The 25,855-nt window shown below is 47.6% G+C and overlaps 1 protein-coding gene across 1 annotated transcript in view; it reads left to right on the forward strand.

Moving 5' to 3' along the window:
- The window catches only part of LOC142245347 (uncharacterized), a 60,699-nt gene extending 35,266 nt beyond the window's left edge, over positions 1-25,433 (forward strand). Inside the window, exons 13-17 of the mRNA XM_075317989.1 lie at positions 2,516-2,539; positions 9,966-10,034; positions 19,072-19,116; positions 23,363-23,407; positions 24,043-25,433. Coding sequence (XP_075174104.1) covers positions 2,516-2,539; positions 9,966-10,034; positions 19,072-19,116; positions 23,363-23,407; positions 24,043-24,110 — 251 coding nt within the window. The 3' untranslated portion in view covers positions 24,111-25,433. The remainder of the gene's footprint in view (positions 1-2,515; positions 2,540-9,965; positions 10,035-19,071; positions 19,117-23,362; positions 23,408-24,042) is intronic.
- The last annotated feature ends 422 nt before the right edge of the window (positions 25,434-25,855 follow it).

The following is a 25,855-nucleotide window of genomic DNA, read 5'->3' on the forward strand; positions in this document are numbered from 1 at the left end:
GACTGCCAAACCAGAGTGTACGACTGGCAAGGTTCTGGGGGAGTATGCTCAGTAAAGAAATAAAGCAATTACCAGAAAGATGAAACACCTGAGCACACACCTCCCAGAACCAGCATGGAATCCTGCACAGTCAATCAACCTGCAAGCTCAGCAGTCCATAAAACACAGCATAGCATCTCCAGTGCAAGATGCTGTGCACAGAAGAATTGTGACAGAATCTGTCACCAGGTTTTTGCTCACTTATCTGAGGGCAGCATAATATAGAGACAGAGACCCTGATTCCAGTGATGTGTCATTTACTGAGCTATTTGCTGTCATTTTGATAAAATCAATGTTTTCTCTGCTGCAGATCTAGCAGTTATACAGAGCTCATGAATATGCTGGACTACCTGGCAGCATGCCAAGTAGTCCTTTAATGATAATCTACTGCTGATTAAACAGTGATTTTATCAAAATTACACTAAGCAGCCTAGTAGGTGACACATCACTGGAATCAGGATCTCTGTCTCTACATTATACTGCTCTCAGATTAGCTGGAAAAAACCTGGTGACAGATTCCCTTTAATGAAGAGGTCATTGAGCTGAAATCTTGGTCTGCGCATGCACCCCATCTGTCACCATTTTATGGGAGACCTGCAGACCACCCATAGAATCACACTGCATATGTGCTGCCCACCTTAATCATAATGGCGCTAATGGCACAAAATTTCAAGAAGGAGGCGGTTCACTGAATAATCAGTGACCTTTAAGGACACAGGGGAGGCAATCAGAAGAGCAGAGAAGAAGACCTTACTCCACAAGTCCCACCCTGGTGCACAGATGATATCATCATGAATACTTTAGAGGATGATGATTCAGTAACCAAAGATTGTATTCATTCTCTGTAGGTAGCCATCTAGTCAGCAACACAGTGACAATATAACCATGTATTTTCTTTATAGTGCTAAATCCTGCCAAATGGTTCTCCTTAAAGAGAACCAATCACCAGGATTTTCCTATATAACCTAAAGCCATTGCTATACTGGCGCTATCATGCTGATTCTATACATACATGTAGTGGTCATATTGGATGTATAGTTTTTGAAATACAGGCAAGAAAAGTTACAGAAATGTACAGCTTTTTGACTGGCAGCAACTGCCGAATATCTAATTGGTAGGATGGGTGTTGCCACCTATTCCCGCCTCTGTCTGTTGCCTGGCCTTGGTAGATACTAGACTGTATGGGCTCCTTCTAGGTATGAGTCATTTCTGTCACGTGATAAGGGCGTGTTAGAAATGCAGACCATACAGTCTAAGGCCTCTTTCACATGGACGTGTCAAAGGTGTGTATTGCCCTCCGTGTGCCGTGTTTATGGCACACGTGTGTTCTCCGTGTGGTATCCATGATAACACATGGAGAACGGGAACTTTCTGCTCACCTGTCCCTGGCGTAGCTGTCTGTGGTGCTGATCTACGGTCTCCGGACCTGCCCACTCCCCGCTGCTGCTGCTTCCGGCCAGCAGTGAAGTGAATAAGTGAATATGCGATGAGCATAATGAGTGGGGATCGGAATCAAGTGCCAGTAACGGCAGAGACAGCAGGGCTGGAGAAGGGGAGTATAGAAATTCTTTTTATTTCAAAGGTACTTGTGTTTTCTCCGGTATGTGTCACACAAATCACATCCGTGCGGTCCGTGTGACACCCGTGATGCCAGAGAAATATGGACATGTCTACGTGTGAAGCACACGGGCACATGTATGCTCCACACTGACACACGGTCCATTGCAAACACGCACGTGTGCACAGACCCATTGATTTTAATGTGTCTACGTGTGCCCGTGTCTCTGGCACGTGAGGAAATGGACCAAACACGTACCGGAGACACGGACATGTGAAGGAGGCCTAACATCTACAGAGGCCAGGCAGCAGACAGGGGCAGGAATAGATAGCAAAAACCCCATACACATATTAGCTAGTCAGTAGCTGCTGCCAATCAAAAAGCTGTGCATTCCTGTAACTTTAGTTGCCTGTATTTCAGAAAGTATATATCCAATCTCATAAATAAAGGTATGTATAGAATCAGCATGATAGCACCGGTATAGCACTGGCTTTAGTTTATATAGGAAAATCCTGGTGATTGGTTTGCGTTAAAGAAGAGTTTTAGCCAAAATGTAAAGAGCCACATATTTTAGTAAATCAAATTAAATAATAATAATAATAATTAAGGATGTGTTCCTGTGAAAAAAAAAGTTTAGTTCTTATGGCAATTTATTCATACTTCTGTGCCTCATTTGAATAGAGGGTGGATCTGCAGTACCCACCCGCGGCCACTATATAAGTAACGGAGCTGCTGTGCTTTGGCAGCATCCGATAACATCCGGCTGGCGCCAATAAGAGCTGATTCCCGGGGGGTGCAACCCCTGGCATTACTTAGAAAGTCAACCCTAGAAAGGTTAAAGGGAAGCCATATTCTCTGTTTAGACTTTCTTACTGCCATGTTCTTCAACATTCTCATTTTGCTTGTTTTTATTTCCAGATGACAATGTGATACCTTCTGACAGTAAGTAGAATATCATCCGTCAACATTTTATATTTTGCTACAAATCCACTGGGTGACAATTATCCTCTATTATATTGTAAAACTGTTTCTTATTACAGTAGTGCTAAGCAAATAATAAATATTTGTGATTGCGTTATTCGTACCGAATATCTAGTACTATTTCGGTATTCGTCACGAATAACAAACCTAATGCAAATCAAAGGGAACCTGAGCATTTTTGTTGAAGATTTCCCAGAAAAATGCTCAAGTTCACCACTGACTTGTATTAGATTAATTATTCATGACGAAAACTTGAATATTACTAGGAAAAAAAGAAGAGTTCCAGCAACAACGTCCAAATAGTAATCCAATAAAACCAAATCCTGATTAAAAACCCATTAAAAATATTTTGTTGCAAAATGCAGGATGATTAGAAATACGCATTTCAGACAATCAGTCCTTATTCAAGATCTGATTGTCAAAAACGCGTATCTATCATGTGTATTGCAAAATACTATTTTTAATGGAATTTTAGGGTTCAAATGAAAGTTTTTGATTTTATTGGATTTCTTTTTGGACGTTGTTGCTTGAACTTTTTTTTTCTAGACATTACTGACAATATTAATTCCGTACACCACCCAAAGAACCTGCATCCTAATATACCGTGGTGAGCTGGTTCTTTTGTATTTTGTTTGGAATGTTACTAGGTATTCGGTACGAATAACCGAACCATAGTATTTAAAAGGATTCTGTCACCAGATTTGGCGACTATAAGCTGCGGCCACCACCAGTAACCTCTTATACACTGCATTCCAGAATACTGTATATAAGTGCCCAGGCCGCTGTGTAGAACGTAAAAAAACCTTTTATTATACTCACTTAAGGGGCGGTCCGGTCCAATGGGTGTCACTGCTCTCCGGTCCGGTGCCCCCTCTCTGCAGTGATTAACATCCATCTTCTGAGGCACGTGTTCATGACGCGTCCTATGTCATCCACACTAGCCAGCATTGAGGTCCCGCGGAGATGCCCTTTGATCTGTCCTGAGCAGGGCAAATCAAAGTATTGTAGTGCGCATGTGCGGGTGGTCTGTAATCTATTCTCATGCCTGCGCATTACAGTACTTTGATCTGCCCTCAGTAGGGCAGATCAAAGTGCACCTGCACAGGGCCTCAATGACAGCCTGTGAGGATGACATTTGACACGTCATCCATACTGAGCTGGGTAGATGGGGGACAGCGACAGCCGCAGAGAAGAGGCACCAGACTGGAGAGCGGCACCCATCAGCCCAGACCGCCACTTAGGTGAGTATTATACAGCGGCATGAGCTCTAATATACAGTATTCTAGAATTCTGTATATAAGGGCTTACTGATGATGGCCAAAGCTTTTAGTCGCCAAATCTGGTGACAGGCAGGTTCCCTTTAATATTCACCCATCCCTAGTTTAATCCAATAGTGCAATACACCATGATATACAATGCATCCCAATACTTAGGCGGGCTTTGCACGTTGCGACATCGCAAGATGATGCTGCGATGTCGCACGCGATAGTCCCTGCCCCTGTCGCAGGTACGATATCTTGTGATAGCTGGCGTAGCAAAAATTATCACTACGCCAGGCCAGCTTCACATGTGTGAAGCCCCACAGGTGTAGTGTCGGTGTCGGTGCATTACCTTCAGGGACTCCACGTTGCTGGATCTCCGTCACTGGTAGGAAATCTTCTTGTTTGATCGTGACGCCACTCTCAGTATTGCGGTCAGTGGGGACCGCCACTGCAGGTTAGGGGACGCCGGGGGCTGATGGTGGGTGCAGTCGGATGTAGTAGCCTCCTGAGAGTGAGGCAAGCCCCAGGGCCCTGTGTAGGTTTGTAGTACCACAAGTCGCAAAATGACCACACAGGCAGGATGTCTTTCAGGGTTTTTACTCACTTCAGGTGGCAGGGTGAGTAACCCGGGCGTAGCTGAGATGAACCAGGTAGGAACCAGGTATCCTTCAGGCTGACTTTACGAGGGTGACTACTGACTCGCCTTCCTTAGCCCTTGGTGGTTTGGGGTGACCCCGACTTTGAGTCCCTATGGGGGTCACCCAGGGAAGATGCTCCAAGCCTCTCTCCCCTTGTTGTTTGCCGTGTGCTTGTTCCCCGGACCAGGCCACTCCAGCCTCTTGCCTCCTATGACCTATGGGCCCAAACTTGTGGTTACGTGGCTGCGGCTTTTGTAGTGTTGTGGTGTGGGCTTTAAGAGCCCCACACCGGCAGGTTTAGCAGGGAAAGGTGAATCTATCCTCGCTTCGGGATCTGCCGCCCGGTTGGGCCTGGTGCTCTCTAGCAGTCTCCTTACTTCCCACTCCGTTGCACTCGCTAGCTGAAGCTGGCTTTCAGGCAGCACTCCTAGTTGACCGTTCTCCCCCGTCAGTAGCCACTGCGTGGGCGCTGTTAGACAGCAACAGCCCCACAGGTCTGCTCCTCACTGAGCCCTATGGAGTTCTGCTCTAACTGACTCACTGCCCCTCCTCTCCTGTTCTTGCCTACGCCACCTAGCAACCAGCTTCTCTTACCACACCCCTTGAGAGGAGATGGAGGCTCTACCCCCTCCACTATTCCAGTGAAGGTGAAGGCTTGCCCCCTCCTGGGATCCCCAGGGGTCCTCTCATGGGTACATGTGTGAGACCTGGTCACTATGCGCCTGTGTTCCACACCCCAGTCAGCCTTCTGGATTACCTGTATTGTACTGTCCCCAGCATGGGTGCAGTACTCAGTGGTGCCTGACCAGGTCAGGGGCGCCACATTCCCCCTTAGTTATCACCAGCACGTCCTCGGGCTGCAAGACAACATTTTAAAATGCATAAAACATTAAAACATGTAAAACATTTAAAAGCACCAGGTATCAGACATCACCACCCTCCACCCACAAGTCCGTTAACCCACCCAAAACCCTCTCAGGAGGCAGGTCACCGGTTCTTTTGGTAACCAGATCTGGGCCATCTACTTCCCCAGACCTTTCCTCCAATCTTCCTCTCCCGTTGGCCGCGACTTCAGCCACTTCTGGCAGGATGTAGAGGCGGCTTACATGGGCTGGTAGTTTCAGGGTATACCTGGCCTGGTGGATCCGCGCCGTCAGCCTCTTCTGGCAGGATGCAGAGGCGGCCTCCACAGTTGGTGCTGACCAGGTACCCTCTTTGTGGTGGTGAGCCAAGGCCCCATAAACAGGCGTGCTCTCTGGTCGCAGGTGAGCCAAGGCCCTTTTCTACGGACGGGCCCCCCTGGTTGCAGACGAGCCAAGCCCCTAAACAGGCTGGCCCTGGTGGTGGTGCCACTGGTGTAACTATTTACACTGCGAGAGTTTGTGGCTATAGCAAGTTCATAGCCTTAAAGTTTATTTCTCACAATAGTTTTTGTGGGCGCATTTCTTAAACGTTGCAAACAAAACTTGTCAAAACTGGTCAAAACAGTAACTTCTTACTTTCCTTTACTTTACTCCTCTTTTTCACTAGGGCGTGGGCACGTTGGGCACTGGCACCTGTGACTTTCTTGCTCTCCGTCGTCGTCCGTGGTTGTCTCATCTGTAGGATCTTTGTCTGTGGTTGTTGCATCTGTAGGATCTTTATCTTTCCTTTCTTGGTCTTCGTCTGTTTCTTTTTCTGTATCTGTTTCTTTATCTCTGTCTTTTCTTTCTTGTCTTTCTTGTCTTTCTTGTCTTTCTTGTCTTTCTTGTCTTTCTTGTCTTTCTTGTCTTTCTTGTCTTTCTTGTCTTGGACATGGTGCTACGTCTAAGGCATAGTAGCCCCTTTCTCCTTGATGCAAGGTGAACTGTACTAAGTCCCCAATTTTCAAATTTCTGCCTGAATGTCCTCTGGGCAGGTGGGCTTGAACATCTCTCCGATTTACAAATATGCCCTCTTTTATTCCTTTTACTACAATAAAGCCGTATCCGCTTTTCAAGTTGAAGTCCTCTACTATTCCTCTGTAAAGGGGTCCTCTAGCCTGGGCTTTGGACCTTCTTAGGCACCTTTTCTCCTCCAGGTCTCTGACCGTGACTTCCCTCTGCTCTGGAGACTGCGGTGTTGGAGCAACCTGTGTTCTGCTGCGCCGTGTCTTGCGGGCTGGATTCATGCTTGCAGGCTTCCAGGTGAGGTCTTTAGGTTGATCTTCATCTGCTGACGGTGTCAAGTCTTCCTCCTCCCAGCGGGAATAGGGCAGCATCTCCGGCTCTGGGTAGGGGTCTGCTGCGGTTGGCTCCGGAGTCAGCTCCTCAGCTTCCTGGCCTCCTCTCCCCCTTAGTTCTTCGCTGCACTCTTTTGGTGGCAGTGCTGGGGATGGGCTTTCTTCAGCTGGTCTGGGCGGTGGACTCTCTGGCGCCGCTGCAGGGGTTGTCTGAATCTCCTTAGGGGTATACGGAGGGAGCAGGTACCGATCCACCATCTCTTGCGGGAACTGGGCCTCCAGATCAGCCTTCAGCTTCCAGTATTCGGGGTCCTCTCCTATCAGGGTCTTCCTAACAGGGACCTCTGTGGACTGGGGAGCGGTGTCTGCTCTGGCCTTGCAGGCCGGGGAAAATGATGAGGTAGTCTTCTCTTCTTGGCGGGCCGCGCCTGGCATGGCGGCGGCCTGGTCTTGGCGGGCCGCGCCTGGCATGGCGGCGGCCTGGTCTTGGCGGGCCGCGCCCGGCATGGCGGCGGCCTGGATCAGTGTCGCTGTTGCAGGGGGCTCTGTGCAGGCTGGGCTAGACGTCGCTGCATCGATCGGAGCTTGGCGGGCCGCACCCGGCGGGGCTGCGGCCTGGTTCAGCATATCACTTGCGGCGCGGACGAGCGTCGCTGCTGCGTTGGGGTCTTGGCGGACAGGGTTTAGCAGGGTGGCAGTCTGGGTCAGCGTCACACCTGCAGCACGGATGAGCACTGCCGTGGTGGTCGGAGCCCTGCGGGACAGGCGGGGCATCGCTGCAGCGGCCTGGACTTGGCGGGCCGCATCTAGCGTGGCTGCGGCCTCACTCAGCGTCGCCGCATCGGGCGCCTCCTCTGGGACCGCGGTCGCAGCAGCTAGGGTCGGGGCTCTTGTTCTAGCCGGGGCAACACCGGACTCACCCATCGGGGTCTGAATCGTCGTCGCCGCTCGATCCGGCAGGCTCCGCGCGGCTCCCTCCTCATAGGTCCGCACCGCCGCAGCCATCTCCAGGAGCTCCGTGCGTTCTTCCCTAAGCTGTCGCACAATCCCGGCCTCCAGCCGGTCGCAGAAGATGGCAAGCTCCCGGCACCACCAGGCAGCAGTGCCTGGTTCTGGGTATCCGCGTCTGGACTCCATTTTCTCTAGCAAGCTGCTGGCTTCTCTTCTGCTCCGCCGTTTCTGGACGCTTCCGCTCTCATAGCCGGCAAGGTCAGAACTCTGCAGGGGATCTCTGGGTAGCCACACCTCTTCGTGGGCGGTAACTTCTTCCAGCGCGGGCTGCTGTTGTTTTTCAGCGCGCTTTTCATGGTGGCAATATGGCGGCGCTTCCAATTTTTCAAGCGGACCGCCTAGGCACATGGTCACCTGTCGGAACAGGTCTAGTCCTTATCCTGTTCGTGACGCCAGATGTGAAGCCCCACAGGTGTAGTGTCGGTGTCGGTGCATTACCTTCAGGGACTCCACGTTGCTGGATCTCCGTCACTGGTAGGAAATCTTCTTGTTTGATCGTGACGCCACTCTCAGTATTGCGGTCAGTGGGGACCGCCACTGCAGGTTAGGGGACGCCGGGGGCTGATGGTGGGTGCAGTCGGATGTAGTAGCCTCCTGAGAGTGAGGCAAGCCCCAGGGCCCTGTGTAGGTTTGTAGTACCACAAGTCGCAAAATGACCACACAAGCAGGATGTCTTTCCGGGTTTTTACTCACTTCAGGTGGCAGGGTGAGTAACCCGGGCGTAGCTGAGATGAACCAGGTAGGAACCAGGTATCCTTCAGGCTGACTTTACGAGGGTGACTACTGACTCGCCTTCCTTAGCCCTTGGTGGTTTGGGGTGACCCCGACTTTGAGTCCCTATGGGGGTCACCCAGGGAAGATGCTCCAAGCCTCTCTCCCCTTGTTGTTTGCCGTGTGCTTGTTCCCCGGACCAGGCCACTCCAGCCTCTTGCCTCCTATGACCTATGGGCCCAAACTTGTGGTTACGTGGCTGCGGCTTTTGTAGTGTTGTGGTGTGGGCTTTAAGAGCCCCACACCGGCAGGTTTAGCAGGGAAAGGTGAATCTATCCTCGCTTCGGGATCTGCCGCCCGGTTGGGCCTGGTGCTCTCTAGCAGTCTCCTTACTTCCCACTCCGTTGCACTCGCTAGCTGAAGCTGGCTTTCAGGCAGCACTCCTAGTTGACCGTTCTCCCCCGTCAGTAGCCACTGCGCTGGCGCTGTTAGACAGCAACAGCCCCACAGGTCTGCTCCTCACTGAGCCCTATGGAGTTCTGCTCTAACTGACTCACTGCCCCTCCTCTCCTGTTCTTGCCTACGCCACCTAGCAACCAGCTTCTCTTACCACACCCCTTGAGAGGAGATGGAGGCTCTACCCCCTCCACTATTCCAGTGAAGGTGAAGGCTTGCCCCCTCCTGGGATCCCCAGGGGTCCTCTCATGGGTACATGTGTGAGACCTGGTCACTATGCGCCTGTGTTCCACACCCCAGTCAGCCTTCTGGATTACCTGTATTGTACTGTCCCCAGCATGGGTGCAGTACTCAGTGGTGCCTGACCAGGTCAGGGGCGCCACACATGCACTCACCTGCCCTGCGACCGTCGCTCTGGCCGGCGATCCGCCTCCTTCCTAAGGGGGCGGGTCATGCGGCATCATAGCGACGTCACACGGCAGGCGGCCAATAGCGGCGGAGGGGCGGAGATGAGCAGGATGTAAACATCCCGCCCACCTCCTTCCTTCCGTAGAGCCGCTGGCGGCAGGTAAGGAGATGTTCCTCGCTCCTGCGGCTTCATACACAGCGATGTGAGCTGCCGCAGGAACGAGGAACAGCATCGTACCTGTCGTGGCAGCGTAATTATGAAAAAGTCGGAGCCTGTACCGATGATACAATAACGACGCTTTTGCGCTCGTTAATCGTATCATCTAGAATTTACACACAACGATGTCGAAAGTGACGCCGGATGTGCGTCACTTTCGATTTGACCCCACCGACATCGCACGTGTGATGTTGCAACGTGCAAAGCCACCCTTAAAGTGGTTTTGCTATTACTTCAAATGGACTTACTATAACTAATATTTTAAAAGGGACTAATTTACAATAAAATTTCGTGATATTACATCTCAATAAAAATGTTTCTACAGATCAGGAAATAGTCCTGGAAAACTCGTAAATCAGACAGCTCTTTACTGATACCATTTCAGTTTATGCTTTTAATATTACTACTAATACTACAAATATGACTACTAAAAAGTCTACTATATTATCAATTTAATAAAATTCTTGTAATTCTATTTTTTTAGTTACCAAAGTTGTTACTGATGAACCTACATCTGATGACCCCAGAGTGACCAAACCTGAGAACACTCCTGGTAAGAGTAGAGCATTTCATGGAACATCTTTCTGTCATACTTTGTTTTTATATTTCGTGACACATTTATTTTGGTAAGTTCTTCCATTGTTTAGCGATTCTGCATTTTTTCTTTCATAAAACACTTCCACCTGGCAGCCTCAGTCTTTCAGTCTTTTAGTCATAGAGGCGTGGCCGGTGTGGCATCAATCACCACTCAGTATACAATGAGCAGCAGCTGTAACCATGCCCTGACACATTGATTGACAACTATGTCTGAACTGAAACACTGCAAAACTAGCTGTCAATGTTGGGGGCGTGGTTATATGGCAGTGACTTAAGCGTGCCTTCCCCACCTCTATGACTGAAAGCCAGAAGCTTCAGAGAGGAATAAAGGTCATTTTCCTCCCGGTAGCCAGGCATTCAGTATGGCGGCCAGGCAGTTTAGCAATGCTATTAGCATTACGTTAACTCCTCTGTAAGGCCTCGAGCACACGTTGAGTATTCAATGAGTTTTTTACCTCAGGATTTGTAGCCAAAACCAGGAGTGGAACAATGAGAGGAAAGTATAATAGAAACATGATTTTGTCTTACAAATATTGAGGTAAGAAGCTCACCAAATACTAACCAAATGAAGCTTTTTCATTCTGCTGTTCATCAGGGTCTTGGTGGCCCTGGAGAAGTCTTTAAAGCTAATGTCTAGGATATTCAAATATATTTGACGTATTAAAGATATTTCCTATCAGGTATCATTTTTGTAAAAGGGACTCTGTCATGGCCCAAACACTATTAATCTGTAGATATGGGAGTTAACATAATGCTAATAGCATTGCAAAACTACCTGGCCACCATACTGAATACCTGGCTACCGAGAGGAAAATTACCTTTATTTCTCTCGGCAGTTTCTGGCTTTCAGTCACAAAGGTGGAGCAGGCACGGCTTCAGTCACTGCCCTATAACCACGCCCCCAACATTGACTGACAGCCAATTTTGCAGTGTTTCAGTTCAGTGACAGTTGTCAATCAATGTGGCAGGGCATGGTTACAGCCGCTGCTCACTGTATACTGAGTGGTGATTGAAGCCACACCGGCCACACCTCTATGACTAAAATACTGAAAGACTGAGGCTGCCAGGTGGAATAAAACTAATATCCTCCTGATACATAGGCTTTCAGTACAGCATCTGGGCAGCTTCTGAACAATATTGACCTGAAAATTAGCCTCAAATCTGTAGTTTAGACATGAGACATTCTCTTTAAGAACTTATAGAGAACTGTATTGACATATTTTAACTTAATATTTGTATTCATGACTATATTACAATTCTTGCTCATTTTTCCTTAGAACATTTTGCCATTCCTCTGTAATAACTCTTAGAAATATATGGATAAATTGACAACTGGAAGTCACCCTTTTAAATAGGGTGTATCTCCACATAGTTTTACTTATCCAGTGTCAAACTGTATGGGGACACACCTTATTTTATATGTGATAGGTTAACTCAATTAACATTTTTTTTATACATTTCCCTGAGGTATTACATTGGAAATTTATATAATCTACTATCTATTGATTCCAATTTGTAATTATCTTTATCTGTGCTGGTATCAGTATACAGGGGTGACCCTATGCCATTTTTTTAAATGTATTTATTTATTTTATACTCCACTATAAGCACGCAGACAGCACCTGTGAGTCCAACTAATTCCAGGTGCTTTTAGAGAGGGTGGGGGAGTGGTCTACTGGCAGCCAATCAGAGGCACCGCTGGGCGGGGGGAGTAAGTGAATATGTATGAGGACTGATGAGCAGACCCGGAAGTAGTGTAACAGCTGCGCAGGAGGCTTGGTAAGTATATTCTTCAGCTTTAACCCTTTTTTTTAAATTATCCTAGTGATTGAACCCAAACTACAACACAGACTCCCTGAGAAGTCTGTGTCCAGGTCCGGAACCCGAACACCTGCTGTTCAGTACGGATGCTGAACTTTACAGTTTGGGTTTACGCATCACTAATTACAACTGCTAAAGTAGCCATGACCACAAATAAGGGGTATACATGTGTAAATAATGAAGATCATTCATTGTGTTGTTTCTCAGGGGTCCAGGGGGGGGGGGGTCACAAAAGATGAATTATTTGGTAATAATATCAGCTGCTCCTGCAGTTATCTTTTGAGGAATTGAATACAGTAACACGACATGTAAAGATGGCAGAAGAACAGATCACCAAAGCACGCAACTGCAGACATCTCGTAACAGCCATTAACAAATATATGGATGAGTTAGGAGAGAGAGAGAAGATGAGCAAGTCATGGGGACATTCCTTCAGGAATTAACACAATTCATAACCTGGTTGAGGATGAAGGATGCAGAGGAGCTGACAATCACCAAGAGTAAAGCGGGTTTTACACGCTATGATATATCTAACGAGATGTCGGCGGGGTCACGTCGTAAATGACGCACATCCGGCATCGTTAGTGATATCGTAGCGTGTGACAGCTATGAACGAGCATAAATACTCACCTTCTTGTTCATCGTTGACACGTCGCTCATTTTCTAAAAATCGAATGTCCAGTTGTTCAATGTTCCAGAGGCAGCACACATCCCTCCGTGTGACACCCCGGCAACGATGAACACAGCGTACCTGCGCCCCGCTGGCAATGCTGAAGGAAGAAGGTGGGCGGGATGCTCATCTCCTCCCCTCCACTTCTATTGGCCGGCCGCTGTGTGATGTCGCTGTGACGCCGAACGTCCCTCCCCTTTCAGGAAGTGGATGTTCGCTGCCCACAGTGAGGTCGTTCGGGAGGTAAGTGCGTATGACGCGGGGTTACAACATTGTGCGACACGGGCAAGAAATTGCTCATGCCGCGCAAACAATGGGGGCAGGTGCGATCGCAAATGCGATCGCATGATTATTTTAACGTGTAAAGCAGCCTTAAGATACTCCTTCCACAGACAGAACTTCAGGAATTGAGAATGTGGCGCCCTGGACAAGCCAGGTCATCACAGAACTACACCAACACACCCCATACCCCGGTTAGGCACACCGAAGCCAAACACAAAATCCTTGTTGCCTCCCACCAGGGGCTGATGTCCACACCAGGGGGTGGGCCAGGCAGTTGGTCCCGCCCACTGAGGAGTTTACAGTCCTGGAGGCAGGAAAAGGAGTCAGTTGAGTAGAGAGAGACAGAGTTGAGTAGTGAAAGTGAGAGGACGTAAAGTGGTAGTGGAGCAGTCTGAAGGTGGTCCGGGTGTGTGGCCCGGATGGAACAGCAAGGTTGGCAGACGGTGGTGACCGTCTGCAGGAGAGGCCTATTGGAGCAAACCGTAAGGACCGTGGACGGGCAGTGGCCCGGCGGTACCGGATCGGCGAGCAAAGAGAAGCCAGCACCATCCGGCAGGGCTTACGGACCCCGACAAGGCTAGGAGTCGCCATTGAATTTGTCAAATCCGTTAGTGAAGGGAACCTCCGGGGTTTCCCAGCACTCAAGTCCCGATTGAAGACGACAGCTCAAACCGAAAAGGGAAACACAGTCACCGCCAAGGCTACAGTTCCCAGGGCCAGAGCCTGTGGGCAAAAGGGGCTCCCTCAGCATCCACCCGATGCTGGGGAGCGGGTTACCGGTGGGAAGCCATTTGAACCATCACACAACACAGGTGCAGGGAAAGGCAGTCACCATCAAACTGCCGGGAGGAGAAACACCGCAGCCGTTTGTGGGACCCGTCCATCCAGCCATTTGTTTTACCGGAGACTTTGCATTCATCATTGGCTGAGTGAGTACCACCGTGCCGTGCGGCACAGCGCTGCCCCCGCGACCCTGCACCTCACCAGGCCCCGTAACCCGCCTGGCATTCCTACCCAACCCCTCACCGGCCCCGGGACAACCAACCCCCCCTACCCACGGAGGGGAGAACCAACATCCAAGCTGCTCCCTGTCATCGCTCCCGGGATCCCCCGTCCAGAGCAGCGGTGGTGTCACCAATCTCACCACAACCGGGGGTGGCGTCACGGACAATATCCCTAAACTCAAACCACCCCCTTTCACTCACAGGCGAGGAATGCCGCTCGAGTCCCCGGGATCCGGCCCACCGCTCGAGCCACCACCGAGCAGCAGCAGCCAGACCCGAGCAGTGGGTGAGCGCAGCGTCCCCTCCTCCGCCCGCGACAAGAACACAATTTATCGCTCTAAGAACAGCTGTGCAGCAATCTGCTGGAATTTCTGAACCAGGGAGGCAGACCTCCCTAACATAGCAAATCACCATAAGAAAAGACTTTAAGATTCTTGTACAGATTGGGGAAAGAGAACAGAAGGAGAAACTGTCTAACTTGCTACACCAGATTGCAGAAGTGCAGAAAGGCTACCAGCCAGAAGAAATCATTGAGGCAGTGGTGAAAGCTATCAGCCCAGGACTAAATCTCAGAAATATGCTAGAAATGAAAAGTCACTTGACATTACCACAACTGAAGATGATCTTAAAGAGACACTATAAAGAAGAAAGCACTTCAGAGCTTTTCCACCAACTCATTAACGTCGCAGAGGACAACAAGGAATCTCCTCAAGGTTTCTTGTTCAGAGCAAATCGAATTGAAGGACAGACTGTTGTTTGCATCCCGTGATGTAGAGGCAGAGGAAAGGTTTGATGCCGGGCTAGTCCAGAAGACGTTTCTGAGATCTTTAGGAACAGGATTAATTAGCAAAGATATCAAGCTACTGATGAAACAATATCTTGAAAATCCAAATATTTTGGATGAGGTCTTAATTGAAAAGATGAATGAGGCAGCCAGTAAGGAGTCAGAGAGTGAACAGAAATTAAAGAAAGGCTCCGCTATCAAAACAACTAAAATGAACCAGATTAAGTTGGAGACTCCTAGCGTTCAGTCAGAAGATCATCCTGGAGACTCTCCAGTATCACGACAGAGAGAGAACACCAAATCGCAAGCGATAGATAAGACAGCTGGAGCTGACTGGAAAGAAGTGATTGGAGAACTCCGAGCTGAGCTAAAAGAGGTGAAGTAGTTGATTTGCACCAGGCCTGAGCTTCGAACATTCAGACTCAGGTCAGGAGTGGGTTTCAACAGGGAAGACGTCCTGCTTGTGAGCGTTGCCGATCGTCAAGTCAAAATACTGTCTGTTGCCATTGTCTAAGATGTGGTGAAGAAGGGCATTATGCAAGAGAATGTTGAGCGCCACGACACTAAAGGCTGCTTTACACCAATCTATCGTGCGATAGATCGTCGGGGTCACGGTTTTTGTGACGCACATCCGGAATCGCTGGCGATGCTGGCCTGTGTGACACCTCCTAGCGACGCAGTATCGCTCACAAATCGGGAGTCGTGTACTGGTTGCTAGGTTCCATAATAATCGGTTCTGAAATCGGGCGCCGGTTGTTCATCGTTCCCGTGGCATCACACGTCGCTCCGTGTGACACCACGGGAGCGATGAATATCGCGTACCTGCCTCCCGCGTCAGCCGCCGGCTCTATGTGGAAGGAAGGAGGTGGGCGGGATGTTTACATCCTGCTCATCTCCGCCCCTCCGCTTCTATTGGCCGGCGGCCGTGGGACGTTGCTGTGACGCCGAACGTCCCTCCCACTCCAGGAAGTGGACGTTCGCCGCCCACAGCGTGGTCGCACGAGAGGTAAGTATGTGTGACGGGGGTTACCGACTTTGTGCGCCACGGGCAGCGGTTTGCCCGTGACGCAAGAAGGACGGGGGCGGGTACGATCGATTGTGAAATCGCACAATTGGTCGTACCATGTAAAGCAGCCTTTAGGGTTAAACGACAGAAAGGTTGCCACTGCGGGGCGACTGGTAACTGCAACATGGATGAAGCCCCAGGCACAAATATCAAAAACATCCCAAACTGCTTATGAGATACAACGGCTGCATCAGCACTATCCCCAGATGTGTGACCGTCTTCGACAGCTCCAAGAGGGAGCGGACCATCAGCTTCTCAATGCCCAGTGTGGAAGTCAGACCATGCATTTCTGGTAGCAAGAGGATTGTTCGGTCAGTAAGGATAGCCTCATCAACTTAATTGGTGAAAGATGCTTCATACAGTGCAACTTAGATGGACTCCTGGTGAAAGCGCTGTGGGATACAGGTGCCCAAGCGAGCCTCCTAAACGAAGAATGAAGAAGGTGTCATATGCCACACACCTGCCTCCGTTCACTAAAAGAACTGTTAGGACTGGTGGAACTCCACGGCAAAGCCGTCAATCAGACAGAGATCCCTTTTATAGGCTGGGTAGAAGTGACATTTCAACTCAGTGCCACAAAGAAGAGCAATGCTATTGAGTTATTGGTACCCTTTCTTGTCACCAGTGATCCCAATGTGGCGGAAGAACCTATCCTGGGTTACAATGTTATCAGTGAGGTTATCAAGAAATGCAAATCAGGGGCACCTGTGTTGGAGGCGGTAGCCAAATCGCTGGCCACTCCTAGAATCGTGGCAGAAAATGTGATTCGTGGAATAAGTAGAGCACAAAACACAATGGACATGAAAGAAGTAAAGGTAGGCCTGCGGTCAACCATCATCCCTGCAAATCAAATGGTGGGAATGAGGTGTGGTGTTAGGGTCGAACCGGGAAGAAAAATCCAGAAGAGACTGTTTGTGCCGAGAGACTCATCAGAACTTCTAGGAGAGACTGTGCTTACAATTCCTATTGGTGGTTTTGTCAGAGTGACAGTGCTGGTAATAAATACGACAAAGCACGAAGTGAGATTGTACCCTAAGACTGTGTTAGGTCACATTGAAACCATTAAGGCTATGTGCCCACGGGGACATTGTCCTGCGGATATATCCGCAAGACATTCCGCAGGTGCTCCCAGAAACCCGCAACAGAACTTTCTCTGTTTCAATGCTGCGGATATACAGCGGAATGTCGTGCGGATATGGTGCGGGCATTCTGCATTGAGGATACAGTACCATGGCTTCGGCACTGCCTCCTCAATGCAAAACAAGTGCTGCAGTGATCGGGGTGCTCATACTTACCTCCATCATGCAGCACCTCGCTTTCCGGCGGCCGGGTCACTGTCAGGCAGCGTCTGGTTGACTGTGCTGGAGGTGGGCGGGCCTGAACTAGCTCCGGCTGTCACATGACCGGAGCTCATGCAGGCCCCGCCCACCTCTTCCTTCCTGTATCTGGCTGGATCCACCGCGCTGCCGCCGGACGGAGAAAGTGACTCGGGTCTCTATCAAGGCAGGTAAGTATATGGGACCCTGCGGAGAAATCCGCAACAATAATTGACATGCTGCAGATTTTTTCGCACGAAAATCCGCACGATTTCCGCTGCGGAAAAATCCGCAGCGTGGGCACAGCATTTCCCAAATGCCATAGAAATGGCTGGGGAGTAGCTGTGCTGCAGATTTCTGGAAAATCCGCGGCTTTTCCGTGAGAACTCCGCGGCAAAATCCGCGCATTTTCCGCAGCGTGGGCACATAGCCTAAGACTGTGTATCCGGTCAGTGTTAGACCAGTCCAGATTTCTACAGTGAATTTTGTTTCTGAACCATGAAGCAAAGGGTGCCCAGGGGAGAGAATTTCACAAATTACCTTAGCAGCTTGGGACCCTCCAGTACCGCTGGAACATCTAAGTACTGAAGAGCTAGCAGTAGCGAAACAGATGTTAAGAGAAGAGCGTTGCGCATTCTCAAGGGATGACTCTGATATCGGGTGTATTCCGTCATTACAGCTTAAGATCAACTTGAAAGACTCTACCCCAGTAACCAGAAGTTACGTGTCTGTACCCAAACCATTGCAGCGTGAAGTAAAGGAATATCTGCAAGATCTAATTAACAGAACACCGTCTGGACTCGACCTAAAGGAAAAAACACAGTTTCTGCTCAGCAACCAATTATCTGGTCTTCAGATCACCAAGAGATATTGGAAGAATTAGTAGATTACCTTGTAAAACCACCTATAATGGCATATCCTGATTTCAACCAACCATTTGTTCTTCATTGTGATGCCTCTCAAATGTGACTTGGAGCTGCCCTGTATCAGCATCAAAATGGTAGATTGAGAGTTATCGGCTATGGTTCCAGAACGTTGACAGATGCCGAGAAAAAGTACCATCTTCATTCTGGAAAACTGGAATTCCTAGCATTGAAGTGGGCTGTCTGCGAACGATTTAGAGATTATCTCTATTACAGTAAGGAGTTTGAGGTATACACTGATAACAACCCTTTGACCTATGTCCTCACTACAGCTAAATTGAATACTACAGGTCAAAGATGGGTGGCTGAACTAGCTGACTTCAACTTTAGTATCAAGTATAGGCCAGGAAAATCCAATGCGGATGCAGATGGATTATCAAGAATGCCAATAGAACCTGAACAGTTCATGCAAGAATGGCCAAAGAAGTCAGTCTAGAAGCTATTGTGAGCACCACTCAAGCAGTACAAGTGCAGCATGAGGAATGCACACCGTTGTGGTGTCTGTTGACTGTAGCAACTACAGTGAAAGCACCAGAACAAGATCACGCTATGTACATCCAACAGTTATCAAAAGAAACAATCCGGAAAGCTCAATGGGAAGATCAGATAATTAGCAGAATTCTACCTTATGTGGAACAAAACCGGTTTCCAAGGAAGAGAGAGAGAAATATGGAGTCACCAGCAATAGCTGTCTTATGTAGAGAACGGGCGAAGCTCTACCTCAGCACAGACGGTATCCTGTATAGAAAAAGAGGACAGAAGCAGCAGCTAGTACTACCAGCAAGATACCATCGACTGGTCTTCAAAGAACTACATGAAGACATGGGACATCTAGGAGTAGAAAGGACAACACGGATGTACGGATGCTGAACTTTACAGGTTGGGTTCACGCATCACTAATTACAACTGCTAAAGTAGCCATGACCAAAAATAAGGGGTATACATGTGTAAATAATGAAGATAATTTATTGTGTTATTTCTCAGGGGTCCAGGTGGGGGTGGGGCTCACAGAAGATGAATTATTCAGTAATACTATCACAATTGGTTCTATTATTATTGGTTTCAACATTATTAATGCTTTTACTGAGTGAAGACAATTATTGTAATATTATATTCTTGTCACACAGTAGATCCAACCGCAACTGCCGTGAATCCGGAGGAGGACAATGCTGGTATGATAAATACATCTAGTAATAATGAATTTCACTCTGCAGATAAAGAATATTACCTGTGATAAATCCTTATGCAAGCTCCTAGGACCTGTTCAATCTCCTATTTTACTACACAGCTGTATCTGCCATAATTTAAAATATTATTAACACTTTTCTTAAAACTCAACATTGTGCATTTCCTTTGTCACAAATATTATAAATGTACAACTGGGAGATACTATTTTCTGTAAATACAGTGAGTCGCTCCTAGAGATGGGCGGATCAATTCTTGAGACTCTGGTCGATCAGCGAGATTAATGCTCTGGCTTTTGGATGGAAGGCTCACAAATCTTTCACATTCCAGGATCCCTAGCACCATTTTTCATTAGCCAGGCTGGTGTAGTGTCATCTGAACATTGCACCACAATGATTACAGCAGCTCTGCTTGTGACCGTGTCGGGGAACCCAGATGCAAATCAAAAAGGTCCGTGGAGCCTCTGTTAGGAGTCTCGACACGGAAAATAGCCAGATAACCCTCCAGCAAGGACCTAGCCAAGGAGTGGCTCTTTTTAGGAGACCACCATAACCACTATTATTAAGTGGTCCTTTTAGTCACTATCCAGCTCTTGACGAGTTTAAAGATATGACAAGGGAAATACCAAGGCCAGGTATCCATCCACAGACAGCTGTTTCAGGGTATTGCCCCTCATCAGTGTGGAGTAGGATTCTGACCAGGTGGGAGCAATGCCTAGTAGACCAGCAAGACAAAACAATCACTGATCTCGGGGAGACCAGCCAGAGATAACACTGCCGGCAGCCAGTGAAGGTGCTCAACACAGTGAAATCCTAGGTGCATTGCCCCCTGGGAAGTATGCAAATCAAAAAAGGTCTGTGGAGCCTCTGTTAGGATTCTCGACATGGAAAATAGCCAGATATCCCTCCGGGAAGGACCTAGCCAACGAGTGGCTCTTTTTAGGAGACCACCATAACCACCATATTAAGTGGCCCTTTTAGTCAATATCCAACTCTTTGACAAGTTTAAAGATATGACAAAGGAAATACCAAGGCCAGGTATCCATCCACAGACAGCTGTTTCGGGGTATTGCCCCTCATCAGTGTGGAGTAGGATTCTGGCTAGGTGGGAGCAATGCCTAGTAGACCAGCAGGGGGCAACGCACCTAGGATTTCACAGTGTTGAGCGCCTTTGCTGTCTGCCGGCAGTGTTTCCACTGGCTGGTCTCCCCGAGATCAGTGATTGTTTTGTCTTGCTGTTCTAATAGGCATTGCTCCCACCTATGTTGAGCGCCTTTGCTGGCTGCCGGCAGTGTTATCTCTGGCTGGTCTCCGTAAGATCAGTGATTGTTTTGTCTTGCTGGGGAACCCAGATGGGCAGAGATTCATGAGCCTCATGTCTAGTGGCCTGAGCCTACTGACCTGGCTGAAGGACTTGAGTCTAACAATCGATCGCCCATAGTCCTTACAAAATTTGACACTACCCCACCAATGTTGACAGTATCAGACTGTTTAGAGACACACCATTAACAAAGAGATTTGATAAAGGCTAGGCATGAGCAAATCCAAACTATAAAGTTTGGGGTTCGTACCGAACACTGGGTCTCGGACTCAAAGACGGACTTATATAAAAAAGTCAGTGTTAATTAGTCAGAGTTATGGTGCTGTTCGTATGCTAACCACTGGAATAGCTGTTTGAGGGTTTCTTTTTTTCATGGTGAGCTGATGTTTTTAGTTATATAATTTTGGGATACATACTAGGTTTTGATCTCTCCTTCTTGCATTTTTTGTGTTGTTGTGGGGATCAAAAAATTGCAATACAAACCCCGGGGAGAACATACAAACGCCCTGTAGCTTTTGTCATTGTTGAGATTTGAACCCAGGACCCCAGCAAAGGTACAGTGCTACCTAGAGATGAGCAAACCTGAGGTTCAGTGTTTGGTGTTCATACCGAGCATCGCTGTGCTCAGGTACGGTGTTCATCCCAGTGTGAGTCACTTGCAGTGTTTGAATGACTCGTACTGGGGGTAACAAAAGCGTGATCGGATGTAGTGTACACCAAACAAAAAAATTGAAAAAGCCTGCTCATCCTCTCCCGGAAGGGATCTGCCTATGGCTGGCTGCATGTGAGCGGAGACCCAAACTGCTCAATTAGTGACTTCCATTGGAGTTGAGGTCCAGGTCCCAAACTGAACTTTATCTAAAGAAAAAATGTTCTGTGTGACGGATAAATGTGAAGGATTGGCCACATAAAAAAACTGAGGGATTAGTCCTCACATTAAAGTCCCTTAATCTATTTTACATCACCCTCGAGGAAAAAGAAAAACAGATGGCTGGCTAAATGGAAACTAGACCTAATGCTATTATAGTTTTTGCTATATCTACCACTACAATCAGAAATGCTTTATTAGTAAAGGGGTTTTTACTATGCTATAATATCAATTAGCTATTAATATCAGATTGATGGGGGTCTGACTCCTCCATATCCAATTGGCCGTTTAAGCTTAATTTTTCAGCCACATATAAACAGTGAATGAGGTGAAACACCACGGCACCGCTACATAGTTTAAAAGTGACACCCGGGTACTTCAGACCCGCTCATACTGTATTTGAATAAGAGCTGTATTGAAGTTGTAGTATGGGACTGCCGCTGGGCCATAGGGAGTTCTGCACTCCTACGCCAAAGAGAATCAGTGGGTGTGTGTAGTTCTTTGGGCAGGGTGTGTGATACTTACTATTATCTTCGGGTTGGTGTCTATCACCCCGCAGCCAGTCCCCGTCAAAGACGCAGTAGACAAACATATGACATCGGGGGTCTCTTGGCAAACCAAACTTGAACAGTTTATTTTTGTTTTCAGCGTTATGACAGACATGGCCTCACTCCTATAGTTTTGCTGCTGTTTTCTTTAGGGTACTCTCTGTCGGCCTATCCCTGCTATCTTGGAACTGGTTTGCAAGCTGTTGGGCACCTGTGCCTCCATTTGCTCACTCTTTTCACTCTGCTGTCCGCTTCTCGGCCCCGATAGCTGTCTAGTCGGAAGACTTCCCTGGGTCTGACGGGGTGAGCTGTAGGCTCCGAACCATTAGGAAATGACCTCAGGGTTACCTGGCCATCCCTCACTCCATGCCACATCTTTAGTACACAAAACCTTCTGCAGGTCAAGGCCCGTCTCTCTAACCAACCCACTGGCCATCTGTCACTCCTCCTCCTATCTTACCAAAAAATCTAATCTCATGCAACTCCTAACTGATCACAAAGTGGCGCTGTCTACTACCTGGTCCCGACTCTGCTACATTGGGGACCCAAACAGTAAAGGCTGCTTTACACCAGACAATCTATCGCGCGATAGATTGTCGGGGTCACGGATTTTGTGACGCACATCCGGCATCGCTGGCGATGCCGACCTGTGTGACACCTCCTAGCGACGCAGTATCGCTCACAAATCGTGAGTCGGGTACTGCTCGCTAGGTTCCATAATATCGTTTAATTTAGTTGACCATCGTTTCCGTGGTAGCACACGCCGCTCCGTGTGACACCACGGGAACGATGAGCAGCTCACCTGCCTCCCGCGGCCGCCGCCGGCTCTATGTGGAAGGAAGGAGGTGGGCGGGATGTTTACGTCCCGCTCATCTCCGCCCCTCCACTTCTATTGGCCGGCGGCCGTGTGACGTCGCTGTGACGCCGAACGTCCCTCCCACTCCAGGAAGTGGACGTTCGCCGCCCACAGCGAGGTCGCACGAGAGGTAAGTATGTGTGACGGGGGTTACTAACTTTGTGCGACACGGGCAGCGATTTGCCCGTGACACAAAAAGGACGGGGGCGGGTACGATCGATTGTGAAATCGCACAATCAGTCGTACCGTGTAAAGCAGGCTTAACTCTACTAGATACATTAACAGCGTACTCGGTACCTAAAACACATTACTTTTGGCAACTCATGTGATTGACAAAAATAGTGGGGGGGGGGGCGCGACACAATATCTTTATATCTACGGTGGGGCTTACTGTAATTGTTGTTAATATTATTTTATGGACTTTACCCCAAACAATCTGTGTGTCTGATGAAGATCTAAGGACTAGGACATCACAAATTTATGTTGGATTCCTTTACAATATCTTCAGATTTTATGGAATTGAAGTGCCAGGGTTCCTTCATTAAGTGTTGAACTGACCCTCGAATATCTGATATCATTGACATATTAAACCCTTAAGAGTTTGCACATTTTTGTAATACTATGCTGTTTTTCTTTCACAGCTGACACTTCAACTGTCATAATGAAAACAACGAGTGGTTATGCAGGTATGTGCAGCGTGTTTAGCAATAATGTATATAATGCAACCTCTATGGTCAAAAATATTCAATTCTTCTCCGAGCTTGTAAATCAGACAACTTGGATGATCTTTGATATCTACTATAACCATGATCCCCTTGCTGCAAATAATGCATGATGTAGGGGCTGAGACCATGATTCAACCTATGTGTCACTTGCTAGGCTAGTTGCTGTCATTTGATAATAACTGATTTCCCTGAAGCAGATCTAGCAGTGCTCAGAATATTGAGTTCTGTTTAACCCCACCCATATCACTCATTGGCTGCTTTTGGTGTACGGTATTTATTGACAGAAACTGCTAATCAGTGGTGGGGGCGAGGTTACACACAGCAGTTGACTTGGTGGCACAAGACACCTTGTACTGAAGTGCTAATCTCCTGTTGATAAAACACTGATATTATTGAAACCACACCACACCGCTAGAATCAGGGTCTCTGCCCCTACATCATGCTGCTTTTAGTTTATATAGCAAAAACCTGTTGACAGATCCCTTTAATTATAAACAAAATTGTGGCTATCACTATTTTCTATATATTTTATAATTCTACTTTGGATTTTATTATATTTTAAAGTTTTAATAATTGTATGTTTTTATTTAATTTAGATAATAAAAGAACTTGTTTGGACCTCCTGACACTAATAGCGATCCTCATGGTTACTCTCATTTTGTAATCTTTGGATTCTTCTCCTTTGACAATTCTCATGCATCAAAAAAAGACTGAATGACGGAGAAATTTAACAATTGCTAAAATAAAATTTCTCTAGATGAGCACTTTACCTTTTTTTTTAATATGAACTCTATTTATTAGTCGCAGGAATCATGAACCGAGCTGGTGGAAATAAGTTAAACATTGACATTTTATGCTTTGATTTTTACATCTTGAATATTCATTTTCTAATGGCATATCAAATCTCTGCATAGCAGTATTCATTTCAAGCTACTGTGCAGGACCATCCATCCATCATCCAACCATCCATCCAACCATCCATCCAACCATCCATGCATCCAACTATCCATCCATCCAACCATCCATCCAACCATCCATCCAACCATCCATGCATCCAACTATCCATCCATCCAACCATCCATCCATGCAACCAACCATCCATCCATCCAACCAACCATCCATCCAACCATCCATCCAACCATCCATCCATCCAACCAACCATCCATCCAACCATCCATCCATCCATCCAACCATCCATCCATCCATCCATCCATCCAACCAACCATCCATCCATCCAACCAACCAACCATCCATCCATCCAACCATCCATCCAACTATTCATGCATCCATCCATGCATCCAACCATCCATCCAACCATCCATCCAACCATCCATGCATCCAACTATCCATTCATCCAACCATCCATCCATCCAACCAACCATCCATCCATCCATCCAACCAACCATCCATCCAACCATCCATCCAACCATCCATCCATCCAACCAACCATCCATCCAACCATCCATCCATCCATCCAACCAACCATCCATCCATCCATCCAACCAACCATCCATCCATCCAACCAACCAACCATCCATCCATCCAACCATCCATCCAACTATTCATGCATCCATCCATGCATCCAACCATCCATCCAACCATCCATCCAACCAACCATACAACCAACCATCCATCCAACCAACCATCCATCCATCCATCCATCCAACCATCCATCCAACTAACCATCCATCCAACCTTCCATCAAACCAAGCAACCATCCATTCAACCATCCATCCAACCAACCATCCATCCATCCATCCCTAGAACGTAATTAGCACTGCCACTCCTTCTTTAGGGGATTTGTGAGTGTTCCTGCAGTTGGACCCCCACCAGTGCTTAGACGATGTAATGTAAATAACACAAATATTCAATTACACTGATTTCTTTTTTGCTACAAAAATAAAGTAATTTCTATGCAATCTTGTCTTTATCCTTATTGAATTGTATAACTAGCTGATTTTTTTACTTAAAAAGATAAAAAAAAGTTGCATTATGATAAGTCTTTGTTATATGTTTGATGTAAAAACTATTGCTAATTCCAGAAATCCAAACTATACAATCTGATATTAAAGTGTAACTGTCGTTTTAATATTGTTTTTATAAATCAATATAGCACAACTTTGTTATGTCTTATCAGATAAATTTGTTTTTTCACCTACTGGACTGATCTTTCACTCTCAAATCATGGGTAAAATCTGTGCTCAGTGAAGAAGGCAGATTTTCACATTACTGTCACAGGAGATGACAGTTGGTGCTTTTAGAATTAAAAGGGGAGGCGCTACACTCCGACACAGACATCCTGCTGCAGGTTCTCATATATAATTACAGTTCTCCATAGCTCCGCCCTCTTGTTGCTCCCTCAGCTTCTAGCTTATCTCCCTGGCCTCTAGCTCCTTCCTCTGCCTCTAG

Source organism: Anomaloglossus baeobatrachus, chromosome 7, assembly GCF_048569485.1.
Source record: "Anomaloglossus baeobatrachus isolate aAnoBae1 chromosome 7, aAnoBae1.hap1, whole genome shotgun sequence".
Lineage (NCBI taxonomy): Eukaryota > Metazoa > Chordata > Amphibia > Anura > Aromobatidae > Anomaloglossus > Anomaloglossus baeobatrachus.